This window comes from Sus scrofa, chromosome 11 (assembly GCF_000003025.6).
Source record: "Sus scrofa isolate TJ Tabasco breed Duroc chromosome 11, Sscrofa11.1, whole genome shotgun sequence".
NCBI classification, from domain to species: Eukaryota; Metazoa; Chordata; class Mammalia; order Artiodactyla; family Suidae; genus Sus; species Sus scrofa.
This window is the reverse complement of record NC_010453.5, coordinates 24176994-24204882: the sequence shown is the minus strand read 5'-3', so window position 1 is coordinate 24204882 and position 27889 is coordinate 24176994. Positions and strand designations below refer to the sequence as shown.

The 27889-nt window shown below is 42.2% G+C and overlaps 1 protein-coding gene across 2 annotated transcripts in view; it reads right to left on the bottom strand.

The window, feature by feature from the left end:
• The window catches only part of EPSTI1 (epithelial stromal interaction 1), a 99229-nt gene that overhangs the window by 11337 nt on the left and 60003 nt on the right, over positions 1 to 27889 (bottom strand). For both annotated transcript variants that reach the window (XM_003482896.4, XM_021065622.1), the window contains exon 8: positions 16833 to 16916. In XM_003482896.4, coding sequence (XP_003482944.1) covers positions 16833 to 16916 — 84 coding nt within the window. The remainder of the gene's footprint in view (positions 1 to 16832; positions 16917 to 27889) is intronic.

Sequence of the window (27889 nt, the reverse complement as noted above, 5' to 3'; positions counted from 1 at the left end):
CAAACTGAAATTGCTCTTGTCAAAGGATGATAATCCTTCCCACATGCATTTCTCATTAACCCATTTCTCCGAGGAGCAACTTCTAATATCAGCCTAAGCGTAATAACATGAACTCTCAACAAACTAAACTCATCAGCTCTAGACATGAGACAAAGAATTTTTAAAAAAACCAAAACATACATTTGGGAGTTCCCTGGTGGTCTAGTGGTTAGGACTTGACACTTTCACCTCTGTGGCCTGGGTTTCATCCCTGGTTTGGGAACTGAGATTCCATGACAAGCCCGTTGTGGTCAAAAAATTTTTTTAATTAAAAAATTTAATTAAAAAATTTTTAGGAGTTCCCATCATGGTTCATCAGAAGCAAACCTAACTAGTATCCATGAGGATGTGGGTTCGGTCCCTGGCCTTACTCAGTGGGCTAAGAATCTGGCATTGCTGTAAGCTGTGGTGTAGGTCACAGACTTGGTTCAGATCCAATTTGACCCCTAGCCTGAGAACTTCCATATGCTGCGGGTGTGGCCCTAAAAAGACAAAATAAATAAATAAATAAGATATACATATATTTTGCAGGTTTATATATGCCTATTATTACATATTTCTTTAAAATAATTTTAAGATCATTTTTTTCAGCCTTGGCAAAAATGACCCTGAAATTTATCTGGAAAAAAATAAATATACTATTATAGCAATAAAAAAATCCTGAAAAAAAGAAATGAGGGAGAACAGGCACCACTAAATATTAAAAACAGGTCCTGAAACTGCAGCAGTTAAAACAATTTGATTGAGTCCAGGAAAAGACCTACAATGTGGAAACCATAGCTTACATAAACTGTCCTGCTCAACTCTTGCAGGAGAGACAGTTCAATGAATGATGATGGACCTGCCAACTAACGTGAGAAAAATTAGAACAAGATCCCTTATTTTTACATCAAAATAAATTTTATAGAGCCCTAGGACTTGAACCTAAAAGATGGAACCATAGATGTTTCCAAAAGAGGCATGGGTAAGTTTATTTATAAACTTGGATAAGGAAGGTCCAGAAATCATAAAGTAAAAGGATGGATAAATCTGGCTGCCTGGAAATTCAAAGCTTCAATTGTGAAAAAAAATAAAAAAAATTAAAAAACCCTTAAGAAAATGTTTATGACACACATAGGCTAGTTCAATGATTCTTCCTTTCATTCATGCACAAATTTCTGAGTGCTTCTTATGAGGCAGGCTTTGCCCCTCCAGCCTCTCTCAAAAGATACATCTAAAGATACAAAAGTCTGCATTTGATAATGCCTTAATCACTGGGTCTACAATTAATGCTGACTGTTTTAGATTGTAAGCTCCTGGAGAGCAGTATTGGTGTGTCGTAGGACAGTTTTAACAGTGTTATGTGCAAAAGAACAAATAAAATATTTTGATTTTGTTGGGGAAAAAAAAAAAGACATGAGGCAGGCTTGAAGCTACGTGATGGGGATGAGATAGATGAAATCACTGCGCCTTAAGAGCTTATATTTTTGAAAAAATGAAGCCCATGGAGAAGCAAGAAAAGTATCTGCCGCTAATCCTATGCAGAGGATTAAACACGCTGTTGTGAGGCTCAGTAGCTCATTCCTGTTTTAGATGGAGACTCAGAGAAGGCCTGAGGAAGTAGCTATAAGACCTTATATAAACCAGTAAGGAAAACACAGCCACCCAACAGCAAAAAGGTCAAGCCTAGGAGGAGGAAGTTGGCAGATAAACCACAGGCTGCCTGTAAATTAAAAAGTCATCTGCTTCACGCATAATCAAAGAAACATAAATCAAAACAATAAGAGAAAATTTTTTCTTCTACCATATTGACAAAAACTAGAAAAGTTGGATGGAGAATCAGGCATATTCTAGCACTTTGGGGGCGTGTCTAAGTTGGGAAAAACTAGTTTTTGGAGAGCAATTCAGCAATAACCCTCAGCATGCAAAGTGTATACATCCCTTGCAGAAACGCTCAAAGATAGGTGTATCAGGAGAGTCACATTTCTATTATGGAAACAGTCGAAGTTCAAGGGAAAAATCTTCATGCACATTACCAAGGAACTGGCACAAGGCAGACCCTCCACAAAACAGTGCTATGCAATAGTCACAGAGAAAAAGGTAGTTGTGGGGCACGGACTGTGTTGAGATCGCCAAGATGCATTAAATGATAAAAATTAGGTTCAGAGCAGTTTTCTTGGGACTATTCCATGTAAATTAAAAAGATACACACATATCCATTTCAACTTTTTTTTTTTTCTTTTTCAGTCACGCTCACAATATTGGAAGTTCCCGTGCCAGGTGCGTAACCCAAGCCACAGCAGTGACAATGCCAGGTCCTTAACCCACTGAGCCATAGAGGAACTCCCCACTTCCACTTTTATATGCTGGTGTATATTCATATTTTTAAACATTTTTATGGTAAAACACATACTAAAATGCTAACTGATTATCACTAGAGATAAAAGCATGGAGGAGAAATGGGCAGAGGAATGATAATTTAATATCACAAATAGGGCTTGTTTTTTTAACTTTTGAACCATGTGGATATATTAGTTCCTCATACTATCTGAGCAGGGGGCCATTGCTGTTTCTTGATGCTTTCCTTTATTTAAAAATCCCAATGAAAATATATTTTCTTTTCTTTTCTTTTTTTTTCTTTTTAAGGGCTGCACCTATGACACATGGAAGTTCCCAGGCTAGGGATTCAGTCAGATCTACAGCTGCCAGCCTACACAACAGCCACAGCAATGCCAGATCCAAGTTGCAATGGTGACCTGCACCCCAGCTTGTGGCAATGCTCGCTCCTTAACCCACTGAGTGAGGTCAGGGATCAAACCCACATCCTTATGGATACGAGTTGGGTTCTTCACCCACTAAGCCACACCAGGAACGCCAAGGACATATACTTTTGAATATGTAAAGATGTAAAACAGCAAAACACTATGTCATGAAGCCAAGAAGAGTCAGGGAGAGAAAAAAAAAAGAGGACAAGAAGAGGAGTTACCTTGTGGCTCAGTGGGTTAAGGATCTGCCATTGTCACTGCTATGACTCTGGTTACTGCAGTGGTGCAGGTTTGATCCCCAGCCTGAGAACTTCTGCATGCCACAGGCACCACCAAAAAAGCCAAAAAACAAACCAACAAAAAAGCACAGAAAGAGAAGGACACCAGCATCCTATTACAGAGGCAAGGATGGAGGAGAAGAGAAAGCACAGAGCAGGAGGGAAGCAGGGGCGGGAGCTGACGGGGCATCATCATGCAGGAACATTGCCCCAGATGGTAGGCGGAAAAGCCTAGGTCCACTGCACACTGGCTTATTATTCCATACCCAGCAAACAGTATTTAGTAAGGCGAGGCTGGTTTTCCTTTGGTGCCACGAAAGATAATTTCAACTAATTTGTTCTGCTGAACGGACAGCCGCTGTGGATGCATCTGCAGGCTTTATGAGCATATTCCTGGTTCACTTACATGCTTCCCACACAGACGTGCAATACCTCACTGGACAGGTACAAAATCAGTTGTTCTTGTTCGAGCACTGGGCTTTGGCTATTAAGAAAATCAAAACACTCTAAGCCGGAGGGACGTGACCACACAGCCTCTGAGACAATGTCAAGCCTTGTCTTACTCAACACAAATTTGGGGTTCATCCACCATTTTCCAGACACCTGGATGCAGGCTGAAGTTACGGATGCAAAAAAAGATACAGCTCCACCCTGAAGGAATCACAGCAGAATGAGGGAGACAGACCCAGACACAACTGTGATACGAAGCAGAAAGAAATGCGTTGCTGAACACCGTTCAAGCAACGTGACATGGGAATTCGAAGGAAGGGGACGCCAGTGAAGAGGGACGAGGAACAAATGTTCCTGCATGTTGTTCGACATTTTAAGTGCATCCATGAAGGACTCCCAGAGGAAAGAGTGTGTGTCTTCTCATTGCTCTACACGCATGCCTGCATCCAGACAGAGCTCCATACAGAGAAGTACTTAAGTCATTCGATAAACAACATAACGGAGTTCCCGCTGGGGTGCAATGGGATCTGTGGCATCTTGGGAGCGCTGGGAAGCAGATTCCATCCCTGCCTGGCTTAGGGGGTTGAGTATCCGGCATTGTTATGGCTGCAGCTCAGGGTGCAACTGCAGCTCAGATCTGATCCCTGGCCTGGGAACTCCATGTGCTACGGGGCAGGAAGGATGGCAGGAAAGGAAGGAGGAAGGAAGAGTCAAACGTTTATATATATATATATAGAGAGAGAGTCATCTAGGATATGCCAAGAGCAGAACTCCTGTAAGTATCAGCCAAAGGTGTTTAGTAAATGAGGATAACACTGCAAAAGGTGCCACTATCTGTGCCCACCCTGGCCAGAACCACTTTCATTGGGGGAAGGGCTGCCAATGATCCGTGCTGGAGCCCAAGCTCACAGTAAGAAGCAAAGGGGGTCACCAGTTCCTGCTCAAGGTTATGGAAATCACTTCTCTGTGTTGCAATTTATCAGAGGGTCAACTCTAAAACAAACAGGTGTGTGCAAGGCTGGATGCTTGGGAAAACTGATGCGTTCAGAGTTAAAGGCACGCTCCAAAGCAAGGCTGGAGTAATTGGAGACCAGGATAGGGTCATTTTTAAATCATGCTCGAATTCCAGCGGGGCCTATTCTGACACGGTTCAGCTTGACTACTTTATGTAAACATTAAAGTGCTGTCACCCGGGCAGGACATCCTTCTCCCAGGAGAGAATGATGGTCTCTCAACTCAGGAAGAGGAAAAAGAGAAGCAAGGGAGTTGATGCAATTAAGTCCAAGCACCCCTACCTTTGAACTTCTTTTACTTAAAAAAATTTTTTTATTATACTTGATTTAAAATGTTCTGCCAATTTCTGCTGTACAGCAAAGCGACCCAGTGATACATTGATATACATTCCTATTCCCACATTATCCTCCCACATGTTCCATCCCAAGTGATTAGATCTAGTTCCCTGTGCTATACAGCAGGATTTCATTGCTAATCCGTTCCAAATGCAATAGTTTGCATCTACTGATGTTTTTAATTTTTTTATTCTTTAAGATTTTTATTTTTTCTATTATAGTTGATTTACAATGTTCTGTCAATTTCTGTTTTATAGCAAAGTGACCCAGTCATACATACTTATATATATGTATTATATATATATATATATAAAACGCATGCTTTTTCTCACATTATCCTCCATCGTGTTCAGTTTTTTAAGATTTTTATTTTTTCTATTATAGTTAATTTACAATATTCTGTCCATTTCTGTTGTACAGCAAAGTGACCTAGTCATACACAAATATATGTATGTGTGTGTGTGTATATCATATATATATATATACATTCTTTTTCTCACATTATCCTGCATCATGCTCCATCATAAGAGACTAGATACAGTTCCCTGTGCTATACAGCAGGACCTCATTCTTATCCACTCCAAATGCAATAGTTTGCACCTACTGAATGTTTTTTAATTCAGAAGAGAGTTTGGTGGCAGGGGACAGTTTAGAGGCACTTTGGTTCTGCATCTCTCCATGGTAATACCTTTGCCCAGAAGGTCAAAGATAGCTTTGGCTATTAGAAAAAGTGGAAACGACCTCAAAATATTAAGAGCAAACAAATCCACAGAAGTAAATCCTCATGGGTTAAAGTAGGAAAGTCAAAAGTAGCATTAACAATGTTATAATTATTATTATATATAATAATTATTCTAACTTCCCCTTACTAGGTATTGTTATATGTATCATTTTAATATAAAGAAGTGGACTTTCAAATACCATATGGTATCACTTACGTGCAGAATCTACAATATGGCACAGATGAACCTATCTACAGAACAGAAACAGAGTAACAGACTTGGAGAACAGACTTGCCAAAGGGAAGGGGGAAGGAGTGGGATGGACGGGAAGTCTGGGGTTAGGAGATGCAAACTATTCCATTTAGAACGGATAAGCCATGAGGTCCTACTGTGCAGCACAGAGAACTATGTCCAGTCTCTTGCGATAGACTAGAGTGGAAGATGGGTATGAGAAAAAGTATATACACATATATAGGACTGGGTCACTTTGCTGTACAGCAGGAATTGACAGAACATTGTAAATCAATGATAATTTTTTAAAAAAATAATAAAGAAGTGGACTTTCAGTTACAGTAGTCCTTGAATCACACAGCTCTCTATCTCCCACCCAGAAATACTTTCTCTTAAATTTCTCCTAACTTTTAAAAAAGTTTTTTTTCTCATAAAATTTACTTAAACATCACAGAAAACACAGGCAGTACAGAAACTATGAAGGAAAACATAGTAATTGCTCTTAAAAACTCTCCACCCAGGGAGTTCCTGTCGTGGCTCAGCGGTTAACAAATCCAACTAGGAACCATGAGTTTGTGGGTTCGATCGCTGGCCTTGCTCAGTGGGTTAAGGATCTGGAGTTGCCATGAACTGTGGTGTAGGTCACAGGTGTGGCTTGGATCCCACGTTGCTGTGGCTGTGGTGTAGGCCGGCAGCTACAGCTCCGACTGGACCCCTAGCCTGGGAACCTCCATATGCCAAGGGAGCGGCCCAAGACATGGCAAAAAAACCCAAAAAAAACCAAAAAAAACTGTCCACCCAGAGATAAGCTCCTTTAACATATCAGCATGTTTCTTTCACTTACATACATACATAGATTATAAGTGCTTATCACCAGGTTTAACATGTGCCAGGCATTAGGATAACCTCTCCATGGGCTTTCTCTCCTGTCACCTTAGAACCAATGTCAGGGGGGAAAAAATAACATCACTACCACTAGAACCATTGACGTTTAAAGAGATGAAGTTGGAAGTTCCCATCGTGGCTCAGCAGTAACAAGACTGACTAGTATCTATGAGGATTCAGGTTCGATCGCTGGCCTCGCTCAGTGGGTTAAGGATCTGGCCTTGCCATGATCTGTGGTGTAGGTCTCAGAAGTGGCTCAGATCCTGCGTTGCTGCAGCTGTGGTGTAGACCGGCAGCTGCAGTTCCGATTCCACCCTTAGCCTGGGAATTTCCATGTGCTGCAGGTGCAGCTCTAAAGAGATGAAGTCCTTTGCACAAAGTACAATCAGAAAGGAGGCAGGCTTCAAACCTCACCCAGACTCTATTTTAAAAATCTTTGTTAATTTTCACATAGGTGAGGACAGGAATGGATGCACGGTGTTCCCAACTTCAAAATCTCCAAATCTTCTATCACTGACCAACTTGTTTCAAAGTTTCCATTAATACGACTTTGAAAACAAACAATCTTAGACATAACATGTTGTGTGCATCTCTGGTTATTTCCTTAGCCTAGATGTATGTCTTTTAGATCGAATACTTTCATAGATCAGAAACTCTTTAGAATTGAATATTGTCGGAAAGCCCTTCAGGGGTCCCCTCTCACAGCAGCAGTACAAGGGAGTCTAGTATTTTTTAATAGCGAACAGTGTAAGCTCTCCTCGCCCCAGCAAACACAAGTTATTATCTGTATTTTTCTAAATCTTTTTGTTTAATCTTGAGATTATTCTCCCAGTTGAAGTGTAGAAGTCGTTTTTTCAAATTACCTCAAATTCCATTGAAATTTTGATTGGAATGGCATCCAACTCAAAAATTAATTTGGATAGAACTGTAGTTATTGCAATATTGAATTTAACTACTCAGGGTATCAGCCATCTCAACTTTATTCAAATGAACATTCATGGATCACAGGAAAATTCTCACATTTTCTGGGGTTTGGTTTTGTTTTTAGAGCTTGAGCAATTTTTTACATAGTTGCTTTTGGATGAGATCTTTTGATCCTATATTTTCTAATTAATTTTTTGCTAATATTTGAGGAAGCTGATGATTCTTATATTTATGTTTTATAACCAACTCTTATTTAACTCCAGTTGCTCTAATCATTTTTTTTGGTTGATTCTGTTAGGTTGTACAGGCAGATTGCTCTCATCTGAAAATAACAATTTTACTTATTTCCAATAATTAATTTTTTTTTTTGGTCTTTTTTTAGGGCAGCACTCATGCCATATGTAGGTTCCCAGACTAGGGGTTGAATCGGAGCTGAAGCTGCCAGCCTACAGCACAGCCACAGCAACTCGGGATCCAAGCCACATCTTCTACCTACACCACCGCTCACAACAATGCCCGATCCTTAGGCCACTGAGCGAGGCCAGGGATCGAACCTGCATCTTCATGGATACTAGTAGGGTTTGTTACCCACTGAGCCACTACAGGAACTCCTGGATAAGCTCTTTTTTTTTGTCTTATCAAGCTGGTTAAAACAATTCCTAAACTTTGTTCCATGCAATATTGAAGGTTTTCATCAAATAACACAGAGAAGCACTAGGTTAGAATTTCTAGAACACTGGTTGGCGGTAGGAGTTGCAGATATCCTCCTGCTATTCTAATACTTCCCCCCTGAGATAAATGTTGGGTTTTGGTTTGGAAGACTATATATATGTTAGGATACATTTTTTCTTTCTAGTTCACCACAGTTTTTTAAAGTTGACAAATTTTAACCTATCAATGCCTATTTTTTGCATTAAGAGGTAGGTAATTTTTTTCCCTCTCATGACCTATTACATGGCAGTGATAAGATATCAAAAGTTATAACGTAACTAGTCATCTTTGCATTCCTAGAATTAATCTTACTTTGCCTTGGTAAATTATTTAAGAGAAAAAAAAATCCCACTAGCTAGAATTTTCTTTCCGATGTAAATCTCTATAAATCTGTGTGTGTGTGTGTGTGTGGTGGGAGGTGTCCCTTTACCAAGTTGTGACAACATGGAGATGATAATTAAATAATATTAATTCTACATTATTTAATTGGAGTTCCCTGGTGGCTCAGTGGGTTAAGGATCTGGCATTGTCATTGCTGTGGCTTGAGTCTGATCTCTGGCCCAGGGGCTTCTGCTGCTGCAAGTGCAGCTAAATTATGTAAATAAACAAACAAACAAACAAATAAATAACTTCATTGTTTTCCTTGCTCTGAAAGAATTTGGAGAACATAGGAGAAAAATCTGTTCCTTGAAAATTCTAATGAACTTGCCTGTAAATTTATCCAAGTTTAGCTTATTAAGGGGAAGCAATTCTCAGTAAACTTTAGAAATCCCTTGCATTTTCACTTGTCTTTATTTTAATTCTTTGAGTCACTTTGGAGTTTTACATTTTCTTATAAAACCATTCACTTAATCCACATATTCAATTCATTAGCATAGCATTATCTATAGTAATAAAAACTTAATCTTTTCTACAACCACGGTTCTAGCCCCTCATTTCTAATGTTGTGTATTTGCATTTTTACTAATCTTCCCTTAATTAGACTTACCAGAGATCTGTTCATTTTGTTGACCTTATCAAAGAACAAGCTGTTAAGATTTTTTATAACAGCTGTTTCTTGAAGTTTTGTTATTAATTTCTGCTCTTATCTTAATTACTTCCTTCCATATCATTTATTGTTCTTGTTTTACATTCTTGGGTTGGATACTTAGTTTGTTTCTGTTTTGAGTACTGATTGGATTTTTTTTTTTTTTTTTTTTTTTTTTTTTTGTCCTTTTAGGGCTGCAGGTGCGGCAGATGGAAGTTCCAAGTTCCCAGGCTAGGGGTCAAAACGGAGCTGCAGCTGCAGGCCTATGCCATAGGCACAGCAACGCCAGATCCGAGCCACATCTGAGACGTACATCACAGCTCACAGCAATGCTGGATCCTTAACCCCCTGAGTGGGGCCAGGGATTGAACCTCATGGATACTAATCAGGTTCTTTACCACTGAGCCACAGCAGGAACTCCTTGATTGGATTTCAAGTTAGGATTTTTCTTTCTCTGACTACCATGTCTCGGGAGACAGCTTGGCATGCGTTCTCCATAAAGTGCTCTCACCAGAATTTCTAATGTATCCTATAATAATTTTCTCTGTTGTCCAGTAATTTAAGTATGTTTTCATCTGGGGGGTTATTTTTACTTTCCAAATGGCTACATAAAATCAATAACCAGGAGTTCCCTGGTGGCCTAGTGGTTAAGAACCTGGCATTGTCACTACCATGGCTTGGGTCACTGCTATGGCGAGGATCTGATTCCTGGCCCAGCAACTTCCACTTGCAGCAGGCATGGCCAAAAAAAAAAAAAAAAAAAAAAATCAATAACTATGCAAAGTCAGTAAGTGCACCTCAGGCTATCAGAAAAAAAGGCTGAATTCCTGGAAAGTAGAAAGGAGGTAAAATAAATGATATGGAGAAACTAGTGTGCAGAATAAACTGGAGTGGAGGTAGCTGGGCTCCTGAAGGAGCTCTAGGAAGCGGTCATAAAGATGACTAGTTGGGGAATGGCATCGAGTCTACTAGCTTGGCAGTGTGCTCTCTTGCTCCCACACCTGTATAGGCAGCAGCTGGCACTGATATAGCCCCCTGGGCAACAGTGAATGGAGGATGGGTGTCTTAGCTCAGAGAAACAGGACAATGTCACAGTACCTGCTGACTCTAGGAGAACAAGAGGTTGTCACATGCAAAAGACAGCATCCTGTATGCCTCCCTCAGCCATGTCGCCAAGGAAACATGACGAGATGCCAAGAATCATTGAACATTTGAGAAAGAAAACTAGATAAGGAGTTCCTGCTATGGCACAATGGCTTAAGGACCCAGTGTTGCTGCAGCTGTGGCCTAAGTCACACTGCGGTTGGGATTTGATCCCTGGCCTGGGAACTTCCACATGCTGCCTGTAGTAGAAGAAGAAGGAGAAGGAAGAGGAAAGGGTGGAGGAGGAAGAGGCGGAGGAGAAGTAGAAGAAAACTAGACGAGATAAAACTTACAAGGGACACTCAGTTTTTGAGTCGCCCCAATTCAACCACTGACATCAAGCAACAGACAAGACAGTCCTACTCTGCTCTGTCCAAATCCCTGACCCATTTAATCCATGAACTTATTAATTTTTAAGCAGTCAAATTTTGGGATAGTTATGCAACAATAGTAATGTAAACAACAGGGCATCTGCAAAAATTGGGATGCATTGGACCTGATATTAGTCTCATCTTCTTATGTAAAAGAATAAGTTGATGGAGGTCCCATCGTGGCTCAGTGGTTAACGAATCCGACTAGGAACCATGAGGTTATGGGTTCGATCCCTGCCCTTGCTCAGTGGGTTAAGGATCCGGCGTTGCCGTGAGCTGTGGTGTAGGTTGCAGACGCGGCTCGGATCCCGAGTTGCTGTGGCTCTGGTGTAGGCCGGCAGCTACAGCTCCGATTGGACCCCTAGCCTGGGAACCTCCATATGCCATGGGAGCAGCCCAAGAAATGACAAAAAGCAAAAAAGCCAAAAAGCCAAAAAAAAAAAAAAAAAAAAAAAAAAAAAAAGTGGATGCATTTTTGCCTTTTTATTTTGACCTATATATACAAGCTGTGAAACATAAGACCTTCAATTCAAAATTTGATATATATATATACCTAAAGTAAATGACTTAATAAATGCCTCTTGAAAAAAAAAACCTTAAAAAGGCAAAGAAACAATAGTCAAAATAGTAAGTAGCAAATGTTCATTGTTTATATAGTTATTGTAGAAGAAGTGATCAGAAAGAATATTGTACTTAGAAAGCAGAACGTGGCCATGGAAACGTCAGTCAGCAATTTTGGTAAATAAACAAATTTGACGGGTGGGCCGAGAACAGAAGCTTATGAAATAACTTAGTGAGCAGGATGCTCTAGCTAAAGGTTTCTCCCAGAATGCAATGAAAAAGGCCAAAGTGACAGGAAGGAGAAAAAAAAACAATTAAGAGAGATAGAGAACAGATCTAGAAATTCCAAAAGCCACTTGATACGTACACCAGAAATGGAGGGAAGAGACAAAATATAGCGGAAGAAACACGCAAGGAAAATAGGAATTTCCCTGAACTGGAGTGAGACTTATATTTGGAGCTGAAATAGGCCCACAAAAGGTCATACAAAATTAAAAACAAATCCACTGTGAATTTCTTATGATGGAGAAGAAAGGAAAAGTAAATAAATGGAACAGAAAATTCAGAGTCACGAACATAAAGAAAACAGCTAAAAAGTAAATTATGTAGCAAGAATATATACAAATACACTAGTAATCACAATAAAAGAGACTATGAAATTGAGAGAAAGATCAGCCATTTTTGTAACTAGAAATCTAATTTAAGCCAAGTGACACAGAGAGGTTAAAATTAAGTGACAGAAAAATTATCGCATAAATTCTAACAAAAAAGGATGGCATAAAAAATTTAGAATCAGACAAAAAAAAAAGACCTATAAACAGTGAGCTTAAAATTATTAAATGGGAAGAATGGCATACTTCATATTGATAAAAATCTGCTGAAAGGTGGGGCTTCTCATAAGTCTCATTGGTTGGAAATACTTCCCATGTCAGTGGCCGAACCAATCACAGTCAAGGAGAATAAAATCCCCACGATCAGTTAGACCATTTGTGAATGGATGGCTGGACGGATTTCTTCTGACTTCTCTGAAACATAGACCATGCTAAGTAGGCTGAACACATGAAGGATTTTAGGAGAGAAGTAGGTAATCAACAATATTTGATACAGCCCTCTGAAGTTATCAGAACACAATTTTTTCTGTAGCATTAATTACTACCAAGTGATTGATCACCATAAAGCAAAAGTACAATGTTTTATTTCTTTGTCTCTCTTTTTTTTTTTCTCATGTCTTTAGGGCCACACCCATGGCATATGGAAGTTCCCAGGCTAGGGGTCAAATGGGAGCTGCAGCTGCTGGCCTACACCACAGCCACAGCAACGTGAGATCCAAGCCACATCTGTGACCTACACCACAGTTCACGGCAATGCCGGATCCTTAACCCACTGAGCAAGGCCAGGGATCGAACCCCCATCCTCATGGATACTAGTCAGGATTTTTACCACTGAGCCACGATGGGAACTCCCTTCTTTGTCTCCTTTTAATGGTTCATCTCCTCCATGAAAAAGTAAACTTTAGGAGAGCAGGGATCCTGTCTATCCTTTTCCTAATTAAAGTTCCAGGGTCTTGCAGAAGCCTCAATACATAGTAGGAGCTCAGTACATGTTTGTTGGCAGGATGGATGGATGGGAAGGATGAATACTGGGATAGATTACTCTGAGATAGATCAACCAGAATAACACACTTTTAAAAAAAGAGCCAGAAGAGCTTTAAATGGTGTTAAATAATGTCACAGAGTCACAGGGACACAGGGGTTGCAAAAAGACCAATGAATTGAATGTTCAGAAGGGATTTAATCTCTAGAGATTTTACGTTTGTCCACTAAGGACAAAGTGAGCAATAAAGATGTGATTACAGTAAGATTACCTTTGTCTTTTTTTTTTTTTAATTTGGTAGAAGCAGAAAAAGTGATGGATTTGAGGAGAGCATTAGCAAGGAAGGAGTTGGTTGGCTTCTTTATTTTACAACAGCAAGAGTCAGTATATTTGTTGACACAAAAAAGTAGTAGTCAGGAGTTCCCGCCATGGTGTGGTGGGTTAAAGGATCCAGCATTGCTGCAGGTGCGGCATGGCTCAGAGTCAATCCCTGATCGGGGAACTTTTGTGGGCCATGAGTGCGGCCACGGGGAAAAAAACAAAACAAAACAAAACAAAAAAGCAGTCATCAATGGAGAAGAAATGGGGAAGTATGGGGAGAAAGTGAATTATAAATAAATTTCTAGAAGATGGAACTGAGTCAAATGTAACATATTGAGAAGTTAAATTGAAGGAAGAACACACTGTCCCCAGAGATCAGAATAAGGGAAGAATATGAAAGTCAGAGGCATAGAGAGCAAGGTCAATGTGCTGCCACCTCAACTGAACTAGAGGATCTACTCTCTGATTATCCACAGCAGGTGTTCATAAATATTTGCTGAATGAATGGAATGAACAAACACATGAACAGACACCATGACGCCAATATATTGCTTTCTGTATCGTCCTCCTATAAACCCGAGTCTTTGTGTCTTCTTAAACGTCATTCTTTTTTTTAACCTTTTATTATTTTTTTTCTACTGTACAGCACAGTGACCCAGTTACACACACACGTATACAGTCTTTTTTCTCACATTACATGTTCCATCATAAGTGACTAGACAGAGTTCCCAGTGCTACACAGCAGGAGCCCATTGGGAAACAGACTCTGCCAAATGCCTCAGCTGGACATTTTCTAACGACAACAGATTGAACAAAAAGGAAGAGAAGCAAAAATATGGCAAATAGCCTTATGTATTCTACGGTTATTGAAATCCCTAGTAATGGAATTATCTATACATGCTAGTTATTCATTTTACTGAAAGCTTCTGTAAGTAAAGGGAAATAATTTATGTAAAAGAAAGACATGCTTAATCAATAACCAGAAAATATGTATGTATCAATATTTGTCTAACTCCAGAAGAAAAACAAGATGAAAGAACAAAAAGCTTAATTTTCCCTGTTTAAAATAACTGCTCAACCTGAAAATTAAATTCCTGATCTGATTTTCTAATCTATTGAGCATTCTCTTTGTAAAATATTCTACTTTTAATGGTTTGCACGTTCTAAATATATACACTAAACTTTGTAAAACACTATTTGAAACGTGCTAGAAGTTATTTTGAAATAAATCATATCTACACTGATCTCACAACATTCTTCCCAGTATCTAAGTACCTCAAGATACAGAACAAAAGTTCTCAGAAACAGATGAACACTTTCATATTATTTGACAGACATTACAGATGCTAGATTTAGCATCTCCTTGCTAATTACTAGAATCTTACTATAACATTGCTTATTCAATCGATCATGGATTTTAATATGTGGCCTTTGTCAAGAGAAAAAGATTTATTTATTTATTGGCCAAGACCACAGCATGCAGAAATTGCTGGGCCAGGGATCGAACCCACACAACAGCAGTGACAATGCCAAATCCTTAACCCACTGAGCCACCAGGGAACTTCCAGGCTTTTTTGCTTAAATACCAAGGGATAAAAATATTTTGTGGTTTCTTAATTGCTCAGAGAGTAGCTTAATAACTAAATTTGCAACTTGCATTATCGCTTTCAACAATTTAATTACTCCAACTATGCACAAAACAGCTCAGTGGCATAATCACTGATATTGTATGCTGGATGAAACTATGAAAGAGTAAGAGGGTGAGCACTATCGGGAGGAGGGTAGCACCCAAAAGGGTCAAATTACAGCAACAACCATTAGTATGCATTTCATAATATGATTTCCACACACCTTGCGCTATGTTACCCTGTGCGGCAAAGATATAATTAAACCAAATCAAGAAAATTAGACTGGGTTGTTGGTTGTTGCCCATTGTTTAATTGAAGAAAAAAGATTTAAGGGATAACCTGGAAGAAATAACAGAATATATCAACCACCAATGGAGCAAGAAAGAGGTTGGAAAATAAAAATGATGGAGAAGATATTGGTCTCCCCGTAGCTGAATACTTTATCAGAGCATTTTTAAAGGAGCTGGAATGAGGTGGCCCCTTGGAGGCATCTCCCAGCCTCCTCATCACTCCCATCCCTGGTTGAAGAGCCTCTAGTACCACTGAGCCTACACAGCAGAGACAGGTATGTCCATCAAGTCACCACCCTGCGTGCAGTTACCATGCCAGAAACTTCACATTCTAATAAGGATTATCCTGTAAGCTCTTTTCTTCAGAGGCTCTGCATTCATTTTATTGAGTTCTACTGCTTGTTTTATTTGGAATTTTATATTTTATTTGGGATGCCTCACTTATTTGTATATGTGTAGAGTTTACATATGCTGGGCATGGTTTTTTGTTTCTTTTTTTTTCTGTTTTTGGCCGCACCTGCAGCTTATGGAAATTCCTGGGTCAGGGATCGAATCCGAGCCACAGCTGTGACCTGCTCCACAGCTGTGGCAACACTGGATCCTTAACCCACTGAGTCACAGCGGGAACTCCTATGTGTATGTTTAGATGAACATTTATTTAAGCTAGTTTCATGATTTTGTACACCTGCTTTGTTTGGTATGGTAGTTGTTAGACACTATTTGCAATATCCTATATCTTTGGTTTAGAAAATAGCAGTGCCATTGGTTATGTCTTGTAGATCAGAAGTTACCAAGTGTTCTATCATCTCCATGAAATGCTGGCACCAACTATAGCAGACACACCGTAGCTTCCCATGAGCCTAAGCGTCATGTGAGTTTTGACCAGAAGGAGCCACCACACCATCATACTCTTAAAACATATTCACCTCTCGCCATTTTTGTTTGTTTTGCTTTTTCGGGGCTGCACTGCGGCATATGGAAGTTCCCAGGCTAGGGGTCGAATCAGAGCTACAGCTCCCAGCCTACACCACGACCACAGCAATGCAGGATCCAAGCCTTGTCTGTGACCCACACCACAGCTCATGGAGACACCAGATCCCCAACCCACTGAGCAAGGCCAGGGATGGAATCTATGTCCTCACGGACACTAGTCGGATTTGTTTCTGCTGCACCTTGATGGGAACTCCCACACCATCAAATGCTTAAAACATACTCACCTTTCACCATTTTTTTGTGCGCTTTTTTAGGGCCGCACACATGGTATACAGAAGTTCCCAGGCTAGGGGTGCAATCTGAGCTAGAGCTGCCAGCCTATACCACAGCCACAGCAACACTGGGTCTCTGACTCACTAAGCGAGGCCAGGATCGAACCCACATCCTCACGGATATGAGTCCGATTCCCTTCCACTGCACCACAACAGAACGCCCACCTCTCGCCATTTTTAACGCCTGTGTTAAATTTTTCATGATTTTCATGGGTATAAGGATGGCCGTTCAGAAATCCTTCAGAATTACCTAGTACCACAAGCAGATAATTAGCCATGACCAAGAGGGTCTTTGAATACCTTCTGATGTTGTACTTCCTTCATCTTTTGCAATTTTTGATTTTCTTCTTCCTTTCGAGAATCCATATATGCCCGGCTTCTGGCCTGTAAGGGTAAAAAGGGAAAATGTCACGGAATGAAAGCACCACCACAACCTCCTGGCCTCCCCACCCTGGGTCTGGTTCGAACAACTCAACCGAGGTACTAAGCATAGAGCAAGCTCTGCCCATACACAGGCTTCCCAGTGATTCATGCATGTGTCTGAGGATGCCTCTTGGGAGCTTCACAAAGAAGGTGAGTATGAGCTCAAGCATCTGGCACATTTTAGAGGATGATCTAGGAGTTCCCATCGTGGCTCAGTGGTTAACGAAGCCAACCGGGAACCATGAGGGTTTGGGTTCGATCCCTGGCCTTGCTTAGTGGGTTAAGGATCCGGTGTTGCCGTGAGCTGTGGTGTAGGTCTCAGACGCGGCTCAGATCCCACGTTGCTGTTGCTGTGATGTAGGCTGGCGGCTACAGCTCCGATTCGACCCCTAGCCTGGGAACCTCCGTGTGCTGCGGGATCGGCCCTAGAAAAGGCAAAAAGGCAAAAGAAAAAAAAAAAAGAAAAAAAACATCTAAATGTTTGTTTAATTAAGCTGTAGAAATTTCCCCTCAGAGATAATCGACATAGTTTATTCTTCCTAGTGAGGCGGATTGGAACTAGAAGAACGTGAAATATCTTTTTCCAGAATATGCCAACTAGCTGATGACTCTCAGAGGCAGGCAACAGCGACATTGACTTGAGACAGGGCTGGGGCCCAGGAACGCCCTCCCCTGAAACAGCTTGTCTGCTGCTGATACCAGGTCCTCGACAGTCGCATTTCTCTCCCAGTCTTTGTGTCGCTAATCTGTACCTGAACTTCACGTCTGTCCCTGGGAGGGGAAAACAAAGCCTGTTCAGGGGCCCAGGAGTCATCATTTCTGGCTGAACTAGGCCCTCAAGGGGGCAACTCAGAAGATCCAGGAGACATGCTACAGTGGCCTTCAGCCCCGGTGACCTTGTGTGTCAAGGTCACCTTCACGGGCACAGAAACCACATGTGCTAGAATTGACAAGATTCCCGGTATTCCATTGGTTCATTTGTCATACACGTTCTCTTCCTCGCAATGATGTGCAGCCTACCCTCTGCCACCCTCGAGCCTGAGAAGCCACTGCGTGGGAAACTCCATTGTCCTCATAAAACTTCCAGCAGCATCATGGCAGCAGGCGACATATTTCAGGCCTAGTGCTTTGGACTAATCATCCATAAAGCTTACATAGCCTGCTCCCCACCCCGGCTCCCCGTCTTATCATTTTTCTCAAGCCCTTCTTCATTCATTCCCCCGTTTCTGTCACTATAAAACCCATATTGCATCAAATAATAAGAAGCACTTGCCAGAAAGAGAAGCTTTCGGAACTGCATCATCTACAGCACTATTAATTAGAAGAGGGGAGCTCCAGATGCATTCGGGAAGCCCAAATATATCCTGTTACAGTAGCCACACTTATCCTAGGACTTTGTCTTACCCACGGCCGGAACGCAAGGGGACTCTGATCAGGTATAAAGGGCGGGGAGTCACTCTCCAGTGACCCCCTCTTTTTATCCTAGAGAAGGCTAGTGTTCATCACAGATATTCCATACGAGATCTAAAAGTGGGGAAAGGGGCCAGGGATACCTTTTTTTTCTTTATTTTTTTTTTCCTTCTTTCTTTTTTTTTTTTTTTTTTTTTTTTTTGGTCTTTTTAGGGCCACACCTGCAGCATATGGACGTTCCCCAGCTAAGAGTCACATTGGAGCCGCAGCTGCCAGCCCACACCACAGCCACAGCCACGCCAGATCTGAGCCGCATCTGTGACCTACACCCTAGCTCAAGGCAACACTGGATCCTTAACCCACTGAGCAAGGCCAGGGATCAAACCTGCAACCTTAGGGGTACTAGTTGGCTTCCTAACTGGCTGAGCCACAACAGGAACTCCAGGAGGAGTTTTCTATTCAGAGGACTCAAAGGAGGAGTAAGAGATTTAAAGCAGATGCGATGACTGGAGCGAGGAATCTATTTATGCACTTTCCTTTTAAACGTGACCACTTTGGGAGTTCCCACTGTGGCTCAGCAGAAACAAACTGTATTCATGAGGATGTGGGTTCGAACCCTGGCCTCGCTCAGTGGGTTAAGGATACGATGTTGCCATGAGCTGTGGTGTGGGTCAGAGATGCAGCTCGGATCTGGTATCGCTGTGGCTGTGGTGCAGGCCAGCAGCAGCAGCTCCAATTTGACCCCTAGTCTGGGAACTTCCGTATGCTGCAGGTGTGGACTTAATAAAAATAAATAAATAAAATAAAAATAAATGTCACTACTTTATTGCTCTTTTATCAGAATATGGGTCCCTAATTTTCCACTTAGAAAAAAAAATGCTTAGACCCCAGAAAGTGTCAATTAAAAGGCCACCAAAACCGGGAAGTCACATGGCATCTTAACTAGCAAGTCAAAAATAGGGGGAAAAAACTTCTGATCACTACTTTTCTAATTTTTTTTTTTGTCTTTTGTCTTTTTAGGGCCACACCTGTGGCATATGGAGGTTCCCAGGCTAGGGGTCTAGTTGGAGCTACAGCTGCCAGCCTACACCACAGCTCACGGCAACAGTGAGTGAGGCCAGGGATTGAACCCACAACCTTACGGTTCCTAGTCGGGTTGTTTCTGCTGCACCATGACATGAACTCCTGATGACTACTTTTCTTAGTTTGACATCCCAGAGATTTCTATGTCATTGTATTCACATACTTTTTTTCTATATAAAATATTGACATAATGTATTAATACTGCATTTTTTTGGTACTCAACTAAAATAGACAGTTTTGCTTACCCTTCCCCACAAGTTATATTTAGCATATATTCATCCAATAAGCAGTATCTCAGCCTCCCACACACAAGCACTGTGGGCAGACATGACCCCAGACCTCAGGTGCTTATGGCCTGGTGTGGAAGTCAGACAAAAAGATGAATGAGATTAATGACCACAGTATAGCATGGGAGGTACTGTGATAGAGGATGCAAAAAAGAAGCATATTTGGGAGTTCCCGTCATGGTACATCAGAAACAAATCCCACTAGGAACCATAAGGTTGCGGGTTCGATCCCTGGCCTTGCTCAGTGGGTTAAGGATCCGGCGTTGCCATGAGCTGTGGTGTAGGTTGCAGACGCAGCTCAGATCCTGTGTTGCTGTGGCTCTGGTGTAGGCCGGTGGCTACAGCTCCAACTAGACCCCTAACCTGGGAACCTCCATATGCCATGGGTGTGGCCCTAAAAAGACAAAAGACAAAAAAAAAAAAAAAAAAAAAAAAAAAGGACATTTGATTAAAAGACACCTTCTCTAAGTGGATGAAACTAGGTTGTGTGTGTTTTGTTTTGTTTTGTCTTTTTAGGGCCGAACCCGCAGCATATAGAAGTTCCCAAGCTAGGGGTTGAATCGGAGCTACAGATGCCAACCTACACCACAGCCACAGCCACGATGGATCCAAGCAGCATCTTTGACCTACACCACAGCTCACGGCAATACTTGATCCTTAACCCACTGAGCGAGTCCAAGGATTGAACCCATGTCTTCATGGATACCGGTCATATTTGTTACTGCTGAGCCACCACAGGGATTCCTAGGTTGTATTTTAAAGAGTGGGAGTCAGACTAATCAGGGGGCAGGGCACTGAGTGAGCAAATGAAAGATGGCCTTGTGTTGGTTGGCTTGGGCTGTCACAACAAAGAACCACAGACTGGCTGCCCTAAACAGAATGGCACTGCCTCACAGTCATGGAAGCTCAAAGTCCAACATCAAGGTGTCTGCAAGGGTGGCTTCTTCTGAGGACTGTGAGGGAAGGATCTAGAATTCTCTCCTTGGCTAACAGATGGCCATCTTCTCCCTGTGTCTCTTCGCATCCCCTCTGCATGTCTGTTCTTATGTCCAAACTCCGCCTTTCCACAAGGACACCTTTCCTGCTGGATTGGAGCCCATGCCAATGACCTCGTTTTAACATGATGACCTCTGTAAAGGCCCAGTCTCCAGATAAGGTCACAGTCTGAGGTAATGGATGTCAACATAGGAATTTTTTTGTGTGTGGGGGGGCACAATTCAACCCCTGACAAGCCCAAAGTTCTCATTTCAAGAAGGTAGAATGAGGAGTTCCCTGGTGGCTCCATGGGTTAAGGATCCGATGTGCTCACTGCTGTGGTGCATATTCAGTCCCGGGCCAGGGAACTCCATGTGCCGCAGACGCACCCGCAAGAAACAAAACCAAAATCAAGAGACTGGAGGGCCTGTGTTTTTGCTCCACTGTTTTCTCAAAAATTACCCTCAGCAGAGGAGGAAATGAAACACATACAAACTCTAGCTTCAAAACCCAAGAGTTATCTGTATCCCCAGATAAAACTCTATGAAGATAAATAGATGAAGAAGCGGTAAGTGGCTGAAAGGGGAAAGAACAATGTAAAGACTAGGCAGGAGGGGACAAAGCACCCCCAAGAAGGCAGCTTTCGTCACAGAGTCACAGGATGGCCCAGAAACGGATGCAGCAGCTACTGGGAAAAACAGGTGGATGAAAGCAAGGTGCCGACACTGCTCCCACCCTGAAAACTCAGGTGTAATTCTCCCGGGCCTGATAGGAAATCAAAAGTTTATTCTCTGGATCAACGGAATCAGACAGGCTTAGTACAGAAGGCAGTGGTGGTCAGATCCCGGGCTGAGAATGAAAAGATTGCATAAAACCCTGCATACTAAGCGGTGAGCCTCTAAGCCCCCTTCTTTGAAGTTTTCTTCTGCTCCTTGCACTGTTTCCTCAAAGAGGGAGCAGGTGATATTTTATCCATGAAACAAGAACAGGTTGCTATTTCATAAAAGGAACAGAGAAAAAGGGAGTGCTTAGAAATGAAAACGATCTCCCCTGCCCCCGCAAAAAGACACACCAATGAATGATTTAGAAGTCGAGTGAAATATTTAGAAGTCAAGAAAATACGTGCGATTCTGTTGTGGCTCAGCAGGTTAAGACTCCAAAGTAGTCTCTGTAAGGATGTGGGTTCAATCCCTGCCCTCACTCAGTAGGTTAAGGATGCCATAAGCTATGGCATAGGTCCCAGATACAGCTTGGATCTGATGTTGCTGCGGCTGTGGTGTAGGCTGGCAGCTGCAGCTCTGATTCAATCCCTCACCTGGGAACTTCCATATGCAGCAGGGTATGGCCATAAGAAGAAAAAAGGAGAAATGAAAATGTGTGAGATAGTAGAAAAAAAATTATATATATTGCCCCAAGTTCCTGGCACAGAGCTACTAAAACCTTTGCAATTTCCTAAATGTTAATAGCCTTAGGAGCATCTCTTGTTCTAATATTTGGCCTTTGACCTCATCTCTGACAGAGGGTTCCTAAAACCCTTGTAACTTTCTAGATGATTAGAGCACAAGGAGCATCTTTTGTTCTACCGAGACAACTTGTGTGAACTCCTGAATAGGGACTGGCCACCAGGAAGACCAAGTCATAATTAGAAGTTCAGAATTTTCTTGGAGTTCCCTGGTGGCTAAGTGGGTTAAGGATCTGACATTGTTACTGCAACAGCTTGGGTCACTGCTGTGGCAAGGGTTTGATTCCTGGCCTGGGAAGTTCCCGTTTTTGGCTACTCATACCATGGGCGTAGCCAAAAAAAAAAAAAAAAAAAAGTTTAGAATTTTCAGTCTCAAATCCCCATCCTCTAGAGAGTGAAAGGAGCTGGAAATGGGGTTAATAATTCATCATGCCTATATATCCAGACAAAACTTTCACTGAAAAAGTTACATGCACCCCTATGTTCACTGCAGCACTAATCACAGTACCCAAGACATGGAAACAACCTAAATGTCCACCAGCAGATGAACAGATTAAGATGTCATACACATATGCAATGGAATATTACTCGGCCATAAAAAAGGACAAAATAATACCATTTGCAGCAACATGGATGGAACTAAAGACTCTCATATTAAGTGAAGAAAGTCAGAAAGAGAAAACCAAATACCACATGATATCACTTATATCTGGAATCTAATATAGGCCACAAATGAACCAATCTACAGAGAAGAAACAAATTCATGGACTTAGAGAACAGACTTGTGGTTGCCAAGGGGGAGGGGGAAGGAGTGGGATGGACTGGGAGTTTGGGGTTAGTAGATGCAAACTATTAACATTTGGAGTGGATTAGCCATGAGATCCTACTGTCTAGCACAGGGAACTGTATCTAGTCCCTTGTGATGGAACATGAGGGAGGATAATGTGAGAAAAAAAATGTGTGTGTGTGTGTGTGTGTGTATATATATATAACTGGGCGTCTTTGTTGTGCAGCAGAAATTGACAGAACATTGTAAATCAACTCTAATAGAAAAAATAAAAATCTTTAAAAAAATTGCTCATGCCTATATGAGGAAGTCTCCATAAAAATCCCAGAGGTACAGGGATTCAGGAAACTCTCAGGTAGGTGAATATATCCATCCACCGGGAGGCTGGCCACACCCCTACTCCACCCAAGGACAGAAGTTCCTGCCCTAGGGACCCTCCCTGACCTCATCGTCTATAAATCTTCCTCTGGCTCTTCATCTGTGGCTTTATCATATCTTTTAATAAACTAGTGAACATAAGTAAGCCTAGAGCAGTATGAGGGCTGTGAGTGGCTCCAGCAAATTAATCAAACCCAAAGTGCGGGTTGTGGGAACGTTTGATGTGTGGCCAAGTTGGACAGAGGCTGTGAGTACCGTGGGGACCTGCCACTTGCGGGTGGCGGCTGAAGTGGGGAGCAGTCTTGTGGGACTGAGCCCTGAACCTGTAGGATCTGTTATTATCTCCAGGAAACTAGTGTCACAATCGGGTTGACTTGTGAGATACAGGGCTGATGGTGCAGAACTGCTTGCTGGGGAAAACCAGACATCCCTCCCCTCCCCAACCCCCCAGTCTGGTGTCAGAGGCATTGTGGATGGTCATGGTATGGGGGTAAAAGAGACACTCAGGAAGGGAGGGAAGGATTGAGTTTGTTTTGTGTGTGTGTGTGTGTGTGTTTTTAGGGCCACACCCATGGCATATGGAGGTTCCCAGGCTAGGGGTCAAATCGGACCTGTAGCCACTGGCCTACACCACAGCCACAGCAACTCTGAGCCATGACTGAGACCTACACCATGGCTCATGGTAATGCTGGATCTTTAACCCATTGAGCAAGGCCAGGAATTGAACCTGCGTCCTCATGGATATTAGTCAGATTCGTTTCCACTGAGCCAAGTCTTTTTTTTTTTTTTTTCTAATTCCAAACACCAGGAAATAGTGGCAGGGTGGAGGGGGGCGGTGGGAGGAATGGTCAAAGATAAATTAGAGGGGAAAAAAAATGTTTTAACGAAAGAAGATAAACCAAGGTAGCCTAGGATTTGAATAATAATAATCTCATCAAGAGAAAAGGAAGGGAAATAAATCAAAGAAATACAAGAAAATCATCTAAAACTAGAGATAAGTTTCAAGAGTGAAAATGAATAAAAGTGACCCTCAGGCTAAGGCACATCATTATGAAATTACAGAATAGCAGAAAAAAAAAGAGATTAAAATATTTCCATGAAGCAAAGCCCCACCCCCATAAGAACTGAAATTCAGATGGCCTTGGATTTCTCAGGAACAGTAACTCAGAGTTAAAAGGGAAATGCTTTCAAAATGCTGAAGGAAAATTATTTGCCATTTGGGATATTTACCAGAAAATTGCAAGCTAAGTGTGAGGGCTGAAGACAGAGAGTTTCAAACATGCGAGGACCTGAACATTACAGCTTTTCTTAGGAAGCTGCTAAATAATATGTTCCCCCAAACAAAGAAATAAAGCAAGAAGAAGGAGAAGAAAAGGGAGTTCCCATTGTGGCTCAACGGTAATGAACCTGACTAGGATCCATGAGGACATGGGTTCAATCCCTAGCTTTGTTCAGTGAGTTAAGGATGCTGCAGCTCTGATTCAACTCCTAGCCTTCCATATGCTAAGAGTGTGGCCCTAAAAAACCAAAAAAAAAAAGGAGGAATGAGACCCAGAAATCAGGGAAGCCATCCCAGGAAAGCAATAAAAGCCATTCCCCAGGTGACATTAAAGCACTGACTCATCCTTGGCTGCACACTGCAATTGCCTGGGGAGCCTTAAAAGCCTGCAGCCCAGGCCAGAAGACAGCACAATCTTTGGAGGTTAAGACCTGGGCATCAGTGAATTTTAAAGCCTCCCAGGCGACCCCAATGACCAGATGAGGGCAGAAAAGCAGAGCCTGGGAACCATTTATTGTACACCTGAAATGATCCAATGGTAGTGACAGGAGAAGGTATTTTGATGCTGGTCCTTCGGCTTCCACACCCCCACGCAGTGTAGAGAACTCTATCCACCCACGAGCGACTGAACACTGTATATGCTCCTTTGGTCTGAGGTTCTCTTATGTGATACCTACAAGAATATTCTTCTCTTTTTCATGGACATCATTACACAGTATTTATTAAATTCTCAACTGCCACGGCAGATCCACACTTAAATAGGTGTAAGAATAGTTGTTTTTCAGGAAAGGTGCCTTATGTAGTAAACATCTGAATTTTTTCAACTTAAAACCTTGCAGCGCCTCATCCTCCAGGTATGCGCTCACAACGTGTTCGCCTTCTGTGCATTGACCACAGTTAAGGCAAACTGCAGGTGTCTTTTTTAACTTCACAGAAGTGTAACGTACATATTTGATTTTCCTAAAGCCTGAAAAAAACGGCTCTGCAGTGCATCCTCTGACGACTTCCATGCATATGGATTAGACAGTATGAGAAGAATACAATATGGGTAAAAAGTCAGAGATATTGAACCACCACAAATTATTAATAGTTTGGTGTCAAGTGGGAGCAGCTGTTGAATGCGGTTCGTAAAGGACCGTCCTGGGTCCAGTCGTGCTCCACATTTTCTATTAATAGCTCTGAGGATCTTATGGCAGAGGCACTAATCAATCTGCAGAAAATGCAGCTCTGGGAGATATTACTAATGCCTTGGATGACAAGATTAAAATTCCATGATGATTTTGTTAAATTGAAGAAATGAGCCAAAATCAATAGAGCAAGCACACGAGTGTTCGTTCAACCACAGGTTTCAAGAAGCCCTCAGACAGAAATCAAGACCAGCCGGCATCCAAACCCGCAGATGGTAAAGTTACCCAACTCCTGCTTCCCCCTCCCCTCCCCCGCCACAAAAAGGTTATCAAGACAGATGTCAAGGACCAAGTCTATACGGGATCTAACGCGTCTACCTACAGCTTCTCAACTCCTTTATCCAGTGCGCTGCAATGAAGGGAGAGAGAAGATGGATTTGATAGGATTTTTGGAGCCCACACTAGCAAATCTGGACTTTGGAACACTGCCTTAGAAGCAGAAAAAAAAAATAAATAAATAAGGGGCACTTAGAGGTTTGTAGATAAGAACAGAATAACCTTTTTCCAAGGAATGTCATAATGTCTTCCTGACATTTTAAAATGTGGGCATCAAAGAGAAAGGGGGCTGGAGGGAGATGATGAATAGGTGTCTCTAACAACCTCTCATTTATCTGCCCAAACTCTGAAAGGCAAGGCTTTTAAAAACTTAAACAGAAAAAAAAAAAAAAGGAGTTCCCACTGTGGCACAGTGAGTTAAGAACCTGACTGCAGGAGTGCTCATGGTGGCTAAGCAGATTATGAACCTGACTAGTATCCATGAGGATGCGGGTTTGATCCCTGGCTTTGCTCAGTGGCTTAAGGATCCAGCGTTGCCGTGAGCTGTGGTGTAATTCGAAGATGCAGCTCGGATCCTGCATTGCTTATGGCTGTAGCATAGGCTGGTAGCTGCAGCTCTGATTCAATTCCTATGTGGGAACTTCCATATGCTGCAGGTGTAGCCCTAAGAAAAAAAAAGAATCTGACTGCAGAGGTTTGGGTCGCTGCAGAGGCGCTGGTCTGCTTCCCAGTGCAGCACAGTGGGTTAAAGGATCTGCCATTGCTGCACCTGTGGCGTAGGCTGCAGCTACAGCTCACATTTGATCCTTGGCCTGGAAACTTCCATAAGCCATGGGTGGGGCCAAAAGAAAAATGTAAACGGATTTTTTTTTCCACAATAACCCCTTCCCATCAGAATGAAATTTACTTTCTTGCCCCCAGTTCCAATAACCAAGCCCTGCCAATTTCACCTCCTCGCAGTTCTCGGACTTGCGCTCTGACCTCCATCCCCCCACCCACCACTCTACCCAAGTCTTCGTCAGTCCTCACGTAGGCTAACCAGGAAGCCTCTTAGAGGCCTCTTGGTTCCTTTAGAACTATACTCTGTATGGTTTACCAGTGCTACCCAATAAAATGCACATCTGACCTTGAAACTTCTCTAAAACTTTTCAGCATCTTCAGTACTCACTGAATGAGGTTCAAGTTCTCCCGTGTAGCATATAAATGTCTACGAGGTTTTCTACCAGGAGGATCACCAGCTCCCCATTAGGGGCATCTCGGATGTTTCAACGTCTGGGGGATGCTTCCAGCATCTTGAGCCCAAGAGCAAAGATGCTCCACATGCTGCAGTGCCCAAGGCGGTCCATGCAAGGAACCATCCCACCCAAACGGCCACAGTTGAGAACACTCTTCACGGCTCCTGACTTCTTCTCCAGCCTTCTAGCTCAACCTTCTAGACAGCAGCTACACAAAACTCATCCCTGACACACGGCCATGCTTTTTCTTGCCATCAGACCTTAATTCATTTTTTTTTTTTTTTTCGTCTTTGGTCTACTTAGGGCCATACCTGTGGCTTATGGACATTCCCAGCTAGGGGTCCAATCGGAGCTGCAGCTGCTGGATCCTTAACCCACTAAGCGAGGCCACAGATCAAACCCATGTCCTCATGGACACTGGTTGGGTTCGTTAACCACTGAGCCATGAGCCATGATGGGAACTCCCAGACCTTAATTCTCGCCTCTGCGTGATAATTAATTTCTGACACCTGGGATGACTCTCTTCTGACATCTTTTTTATAGCATTTTTTTATTATTCAATTGCATTTATAGTT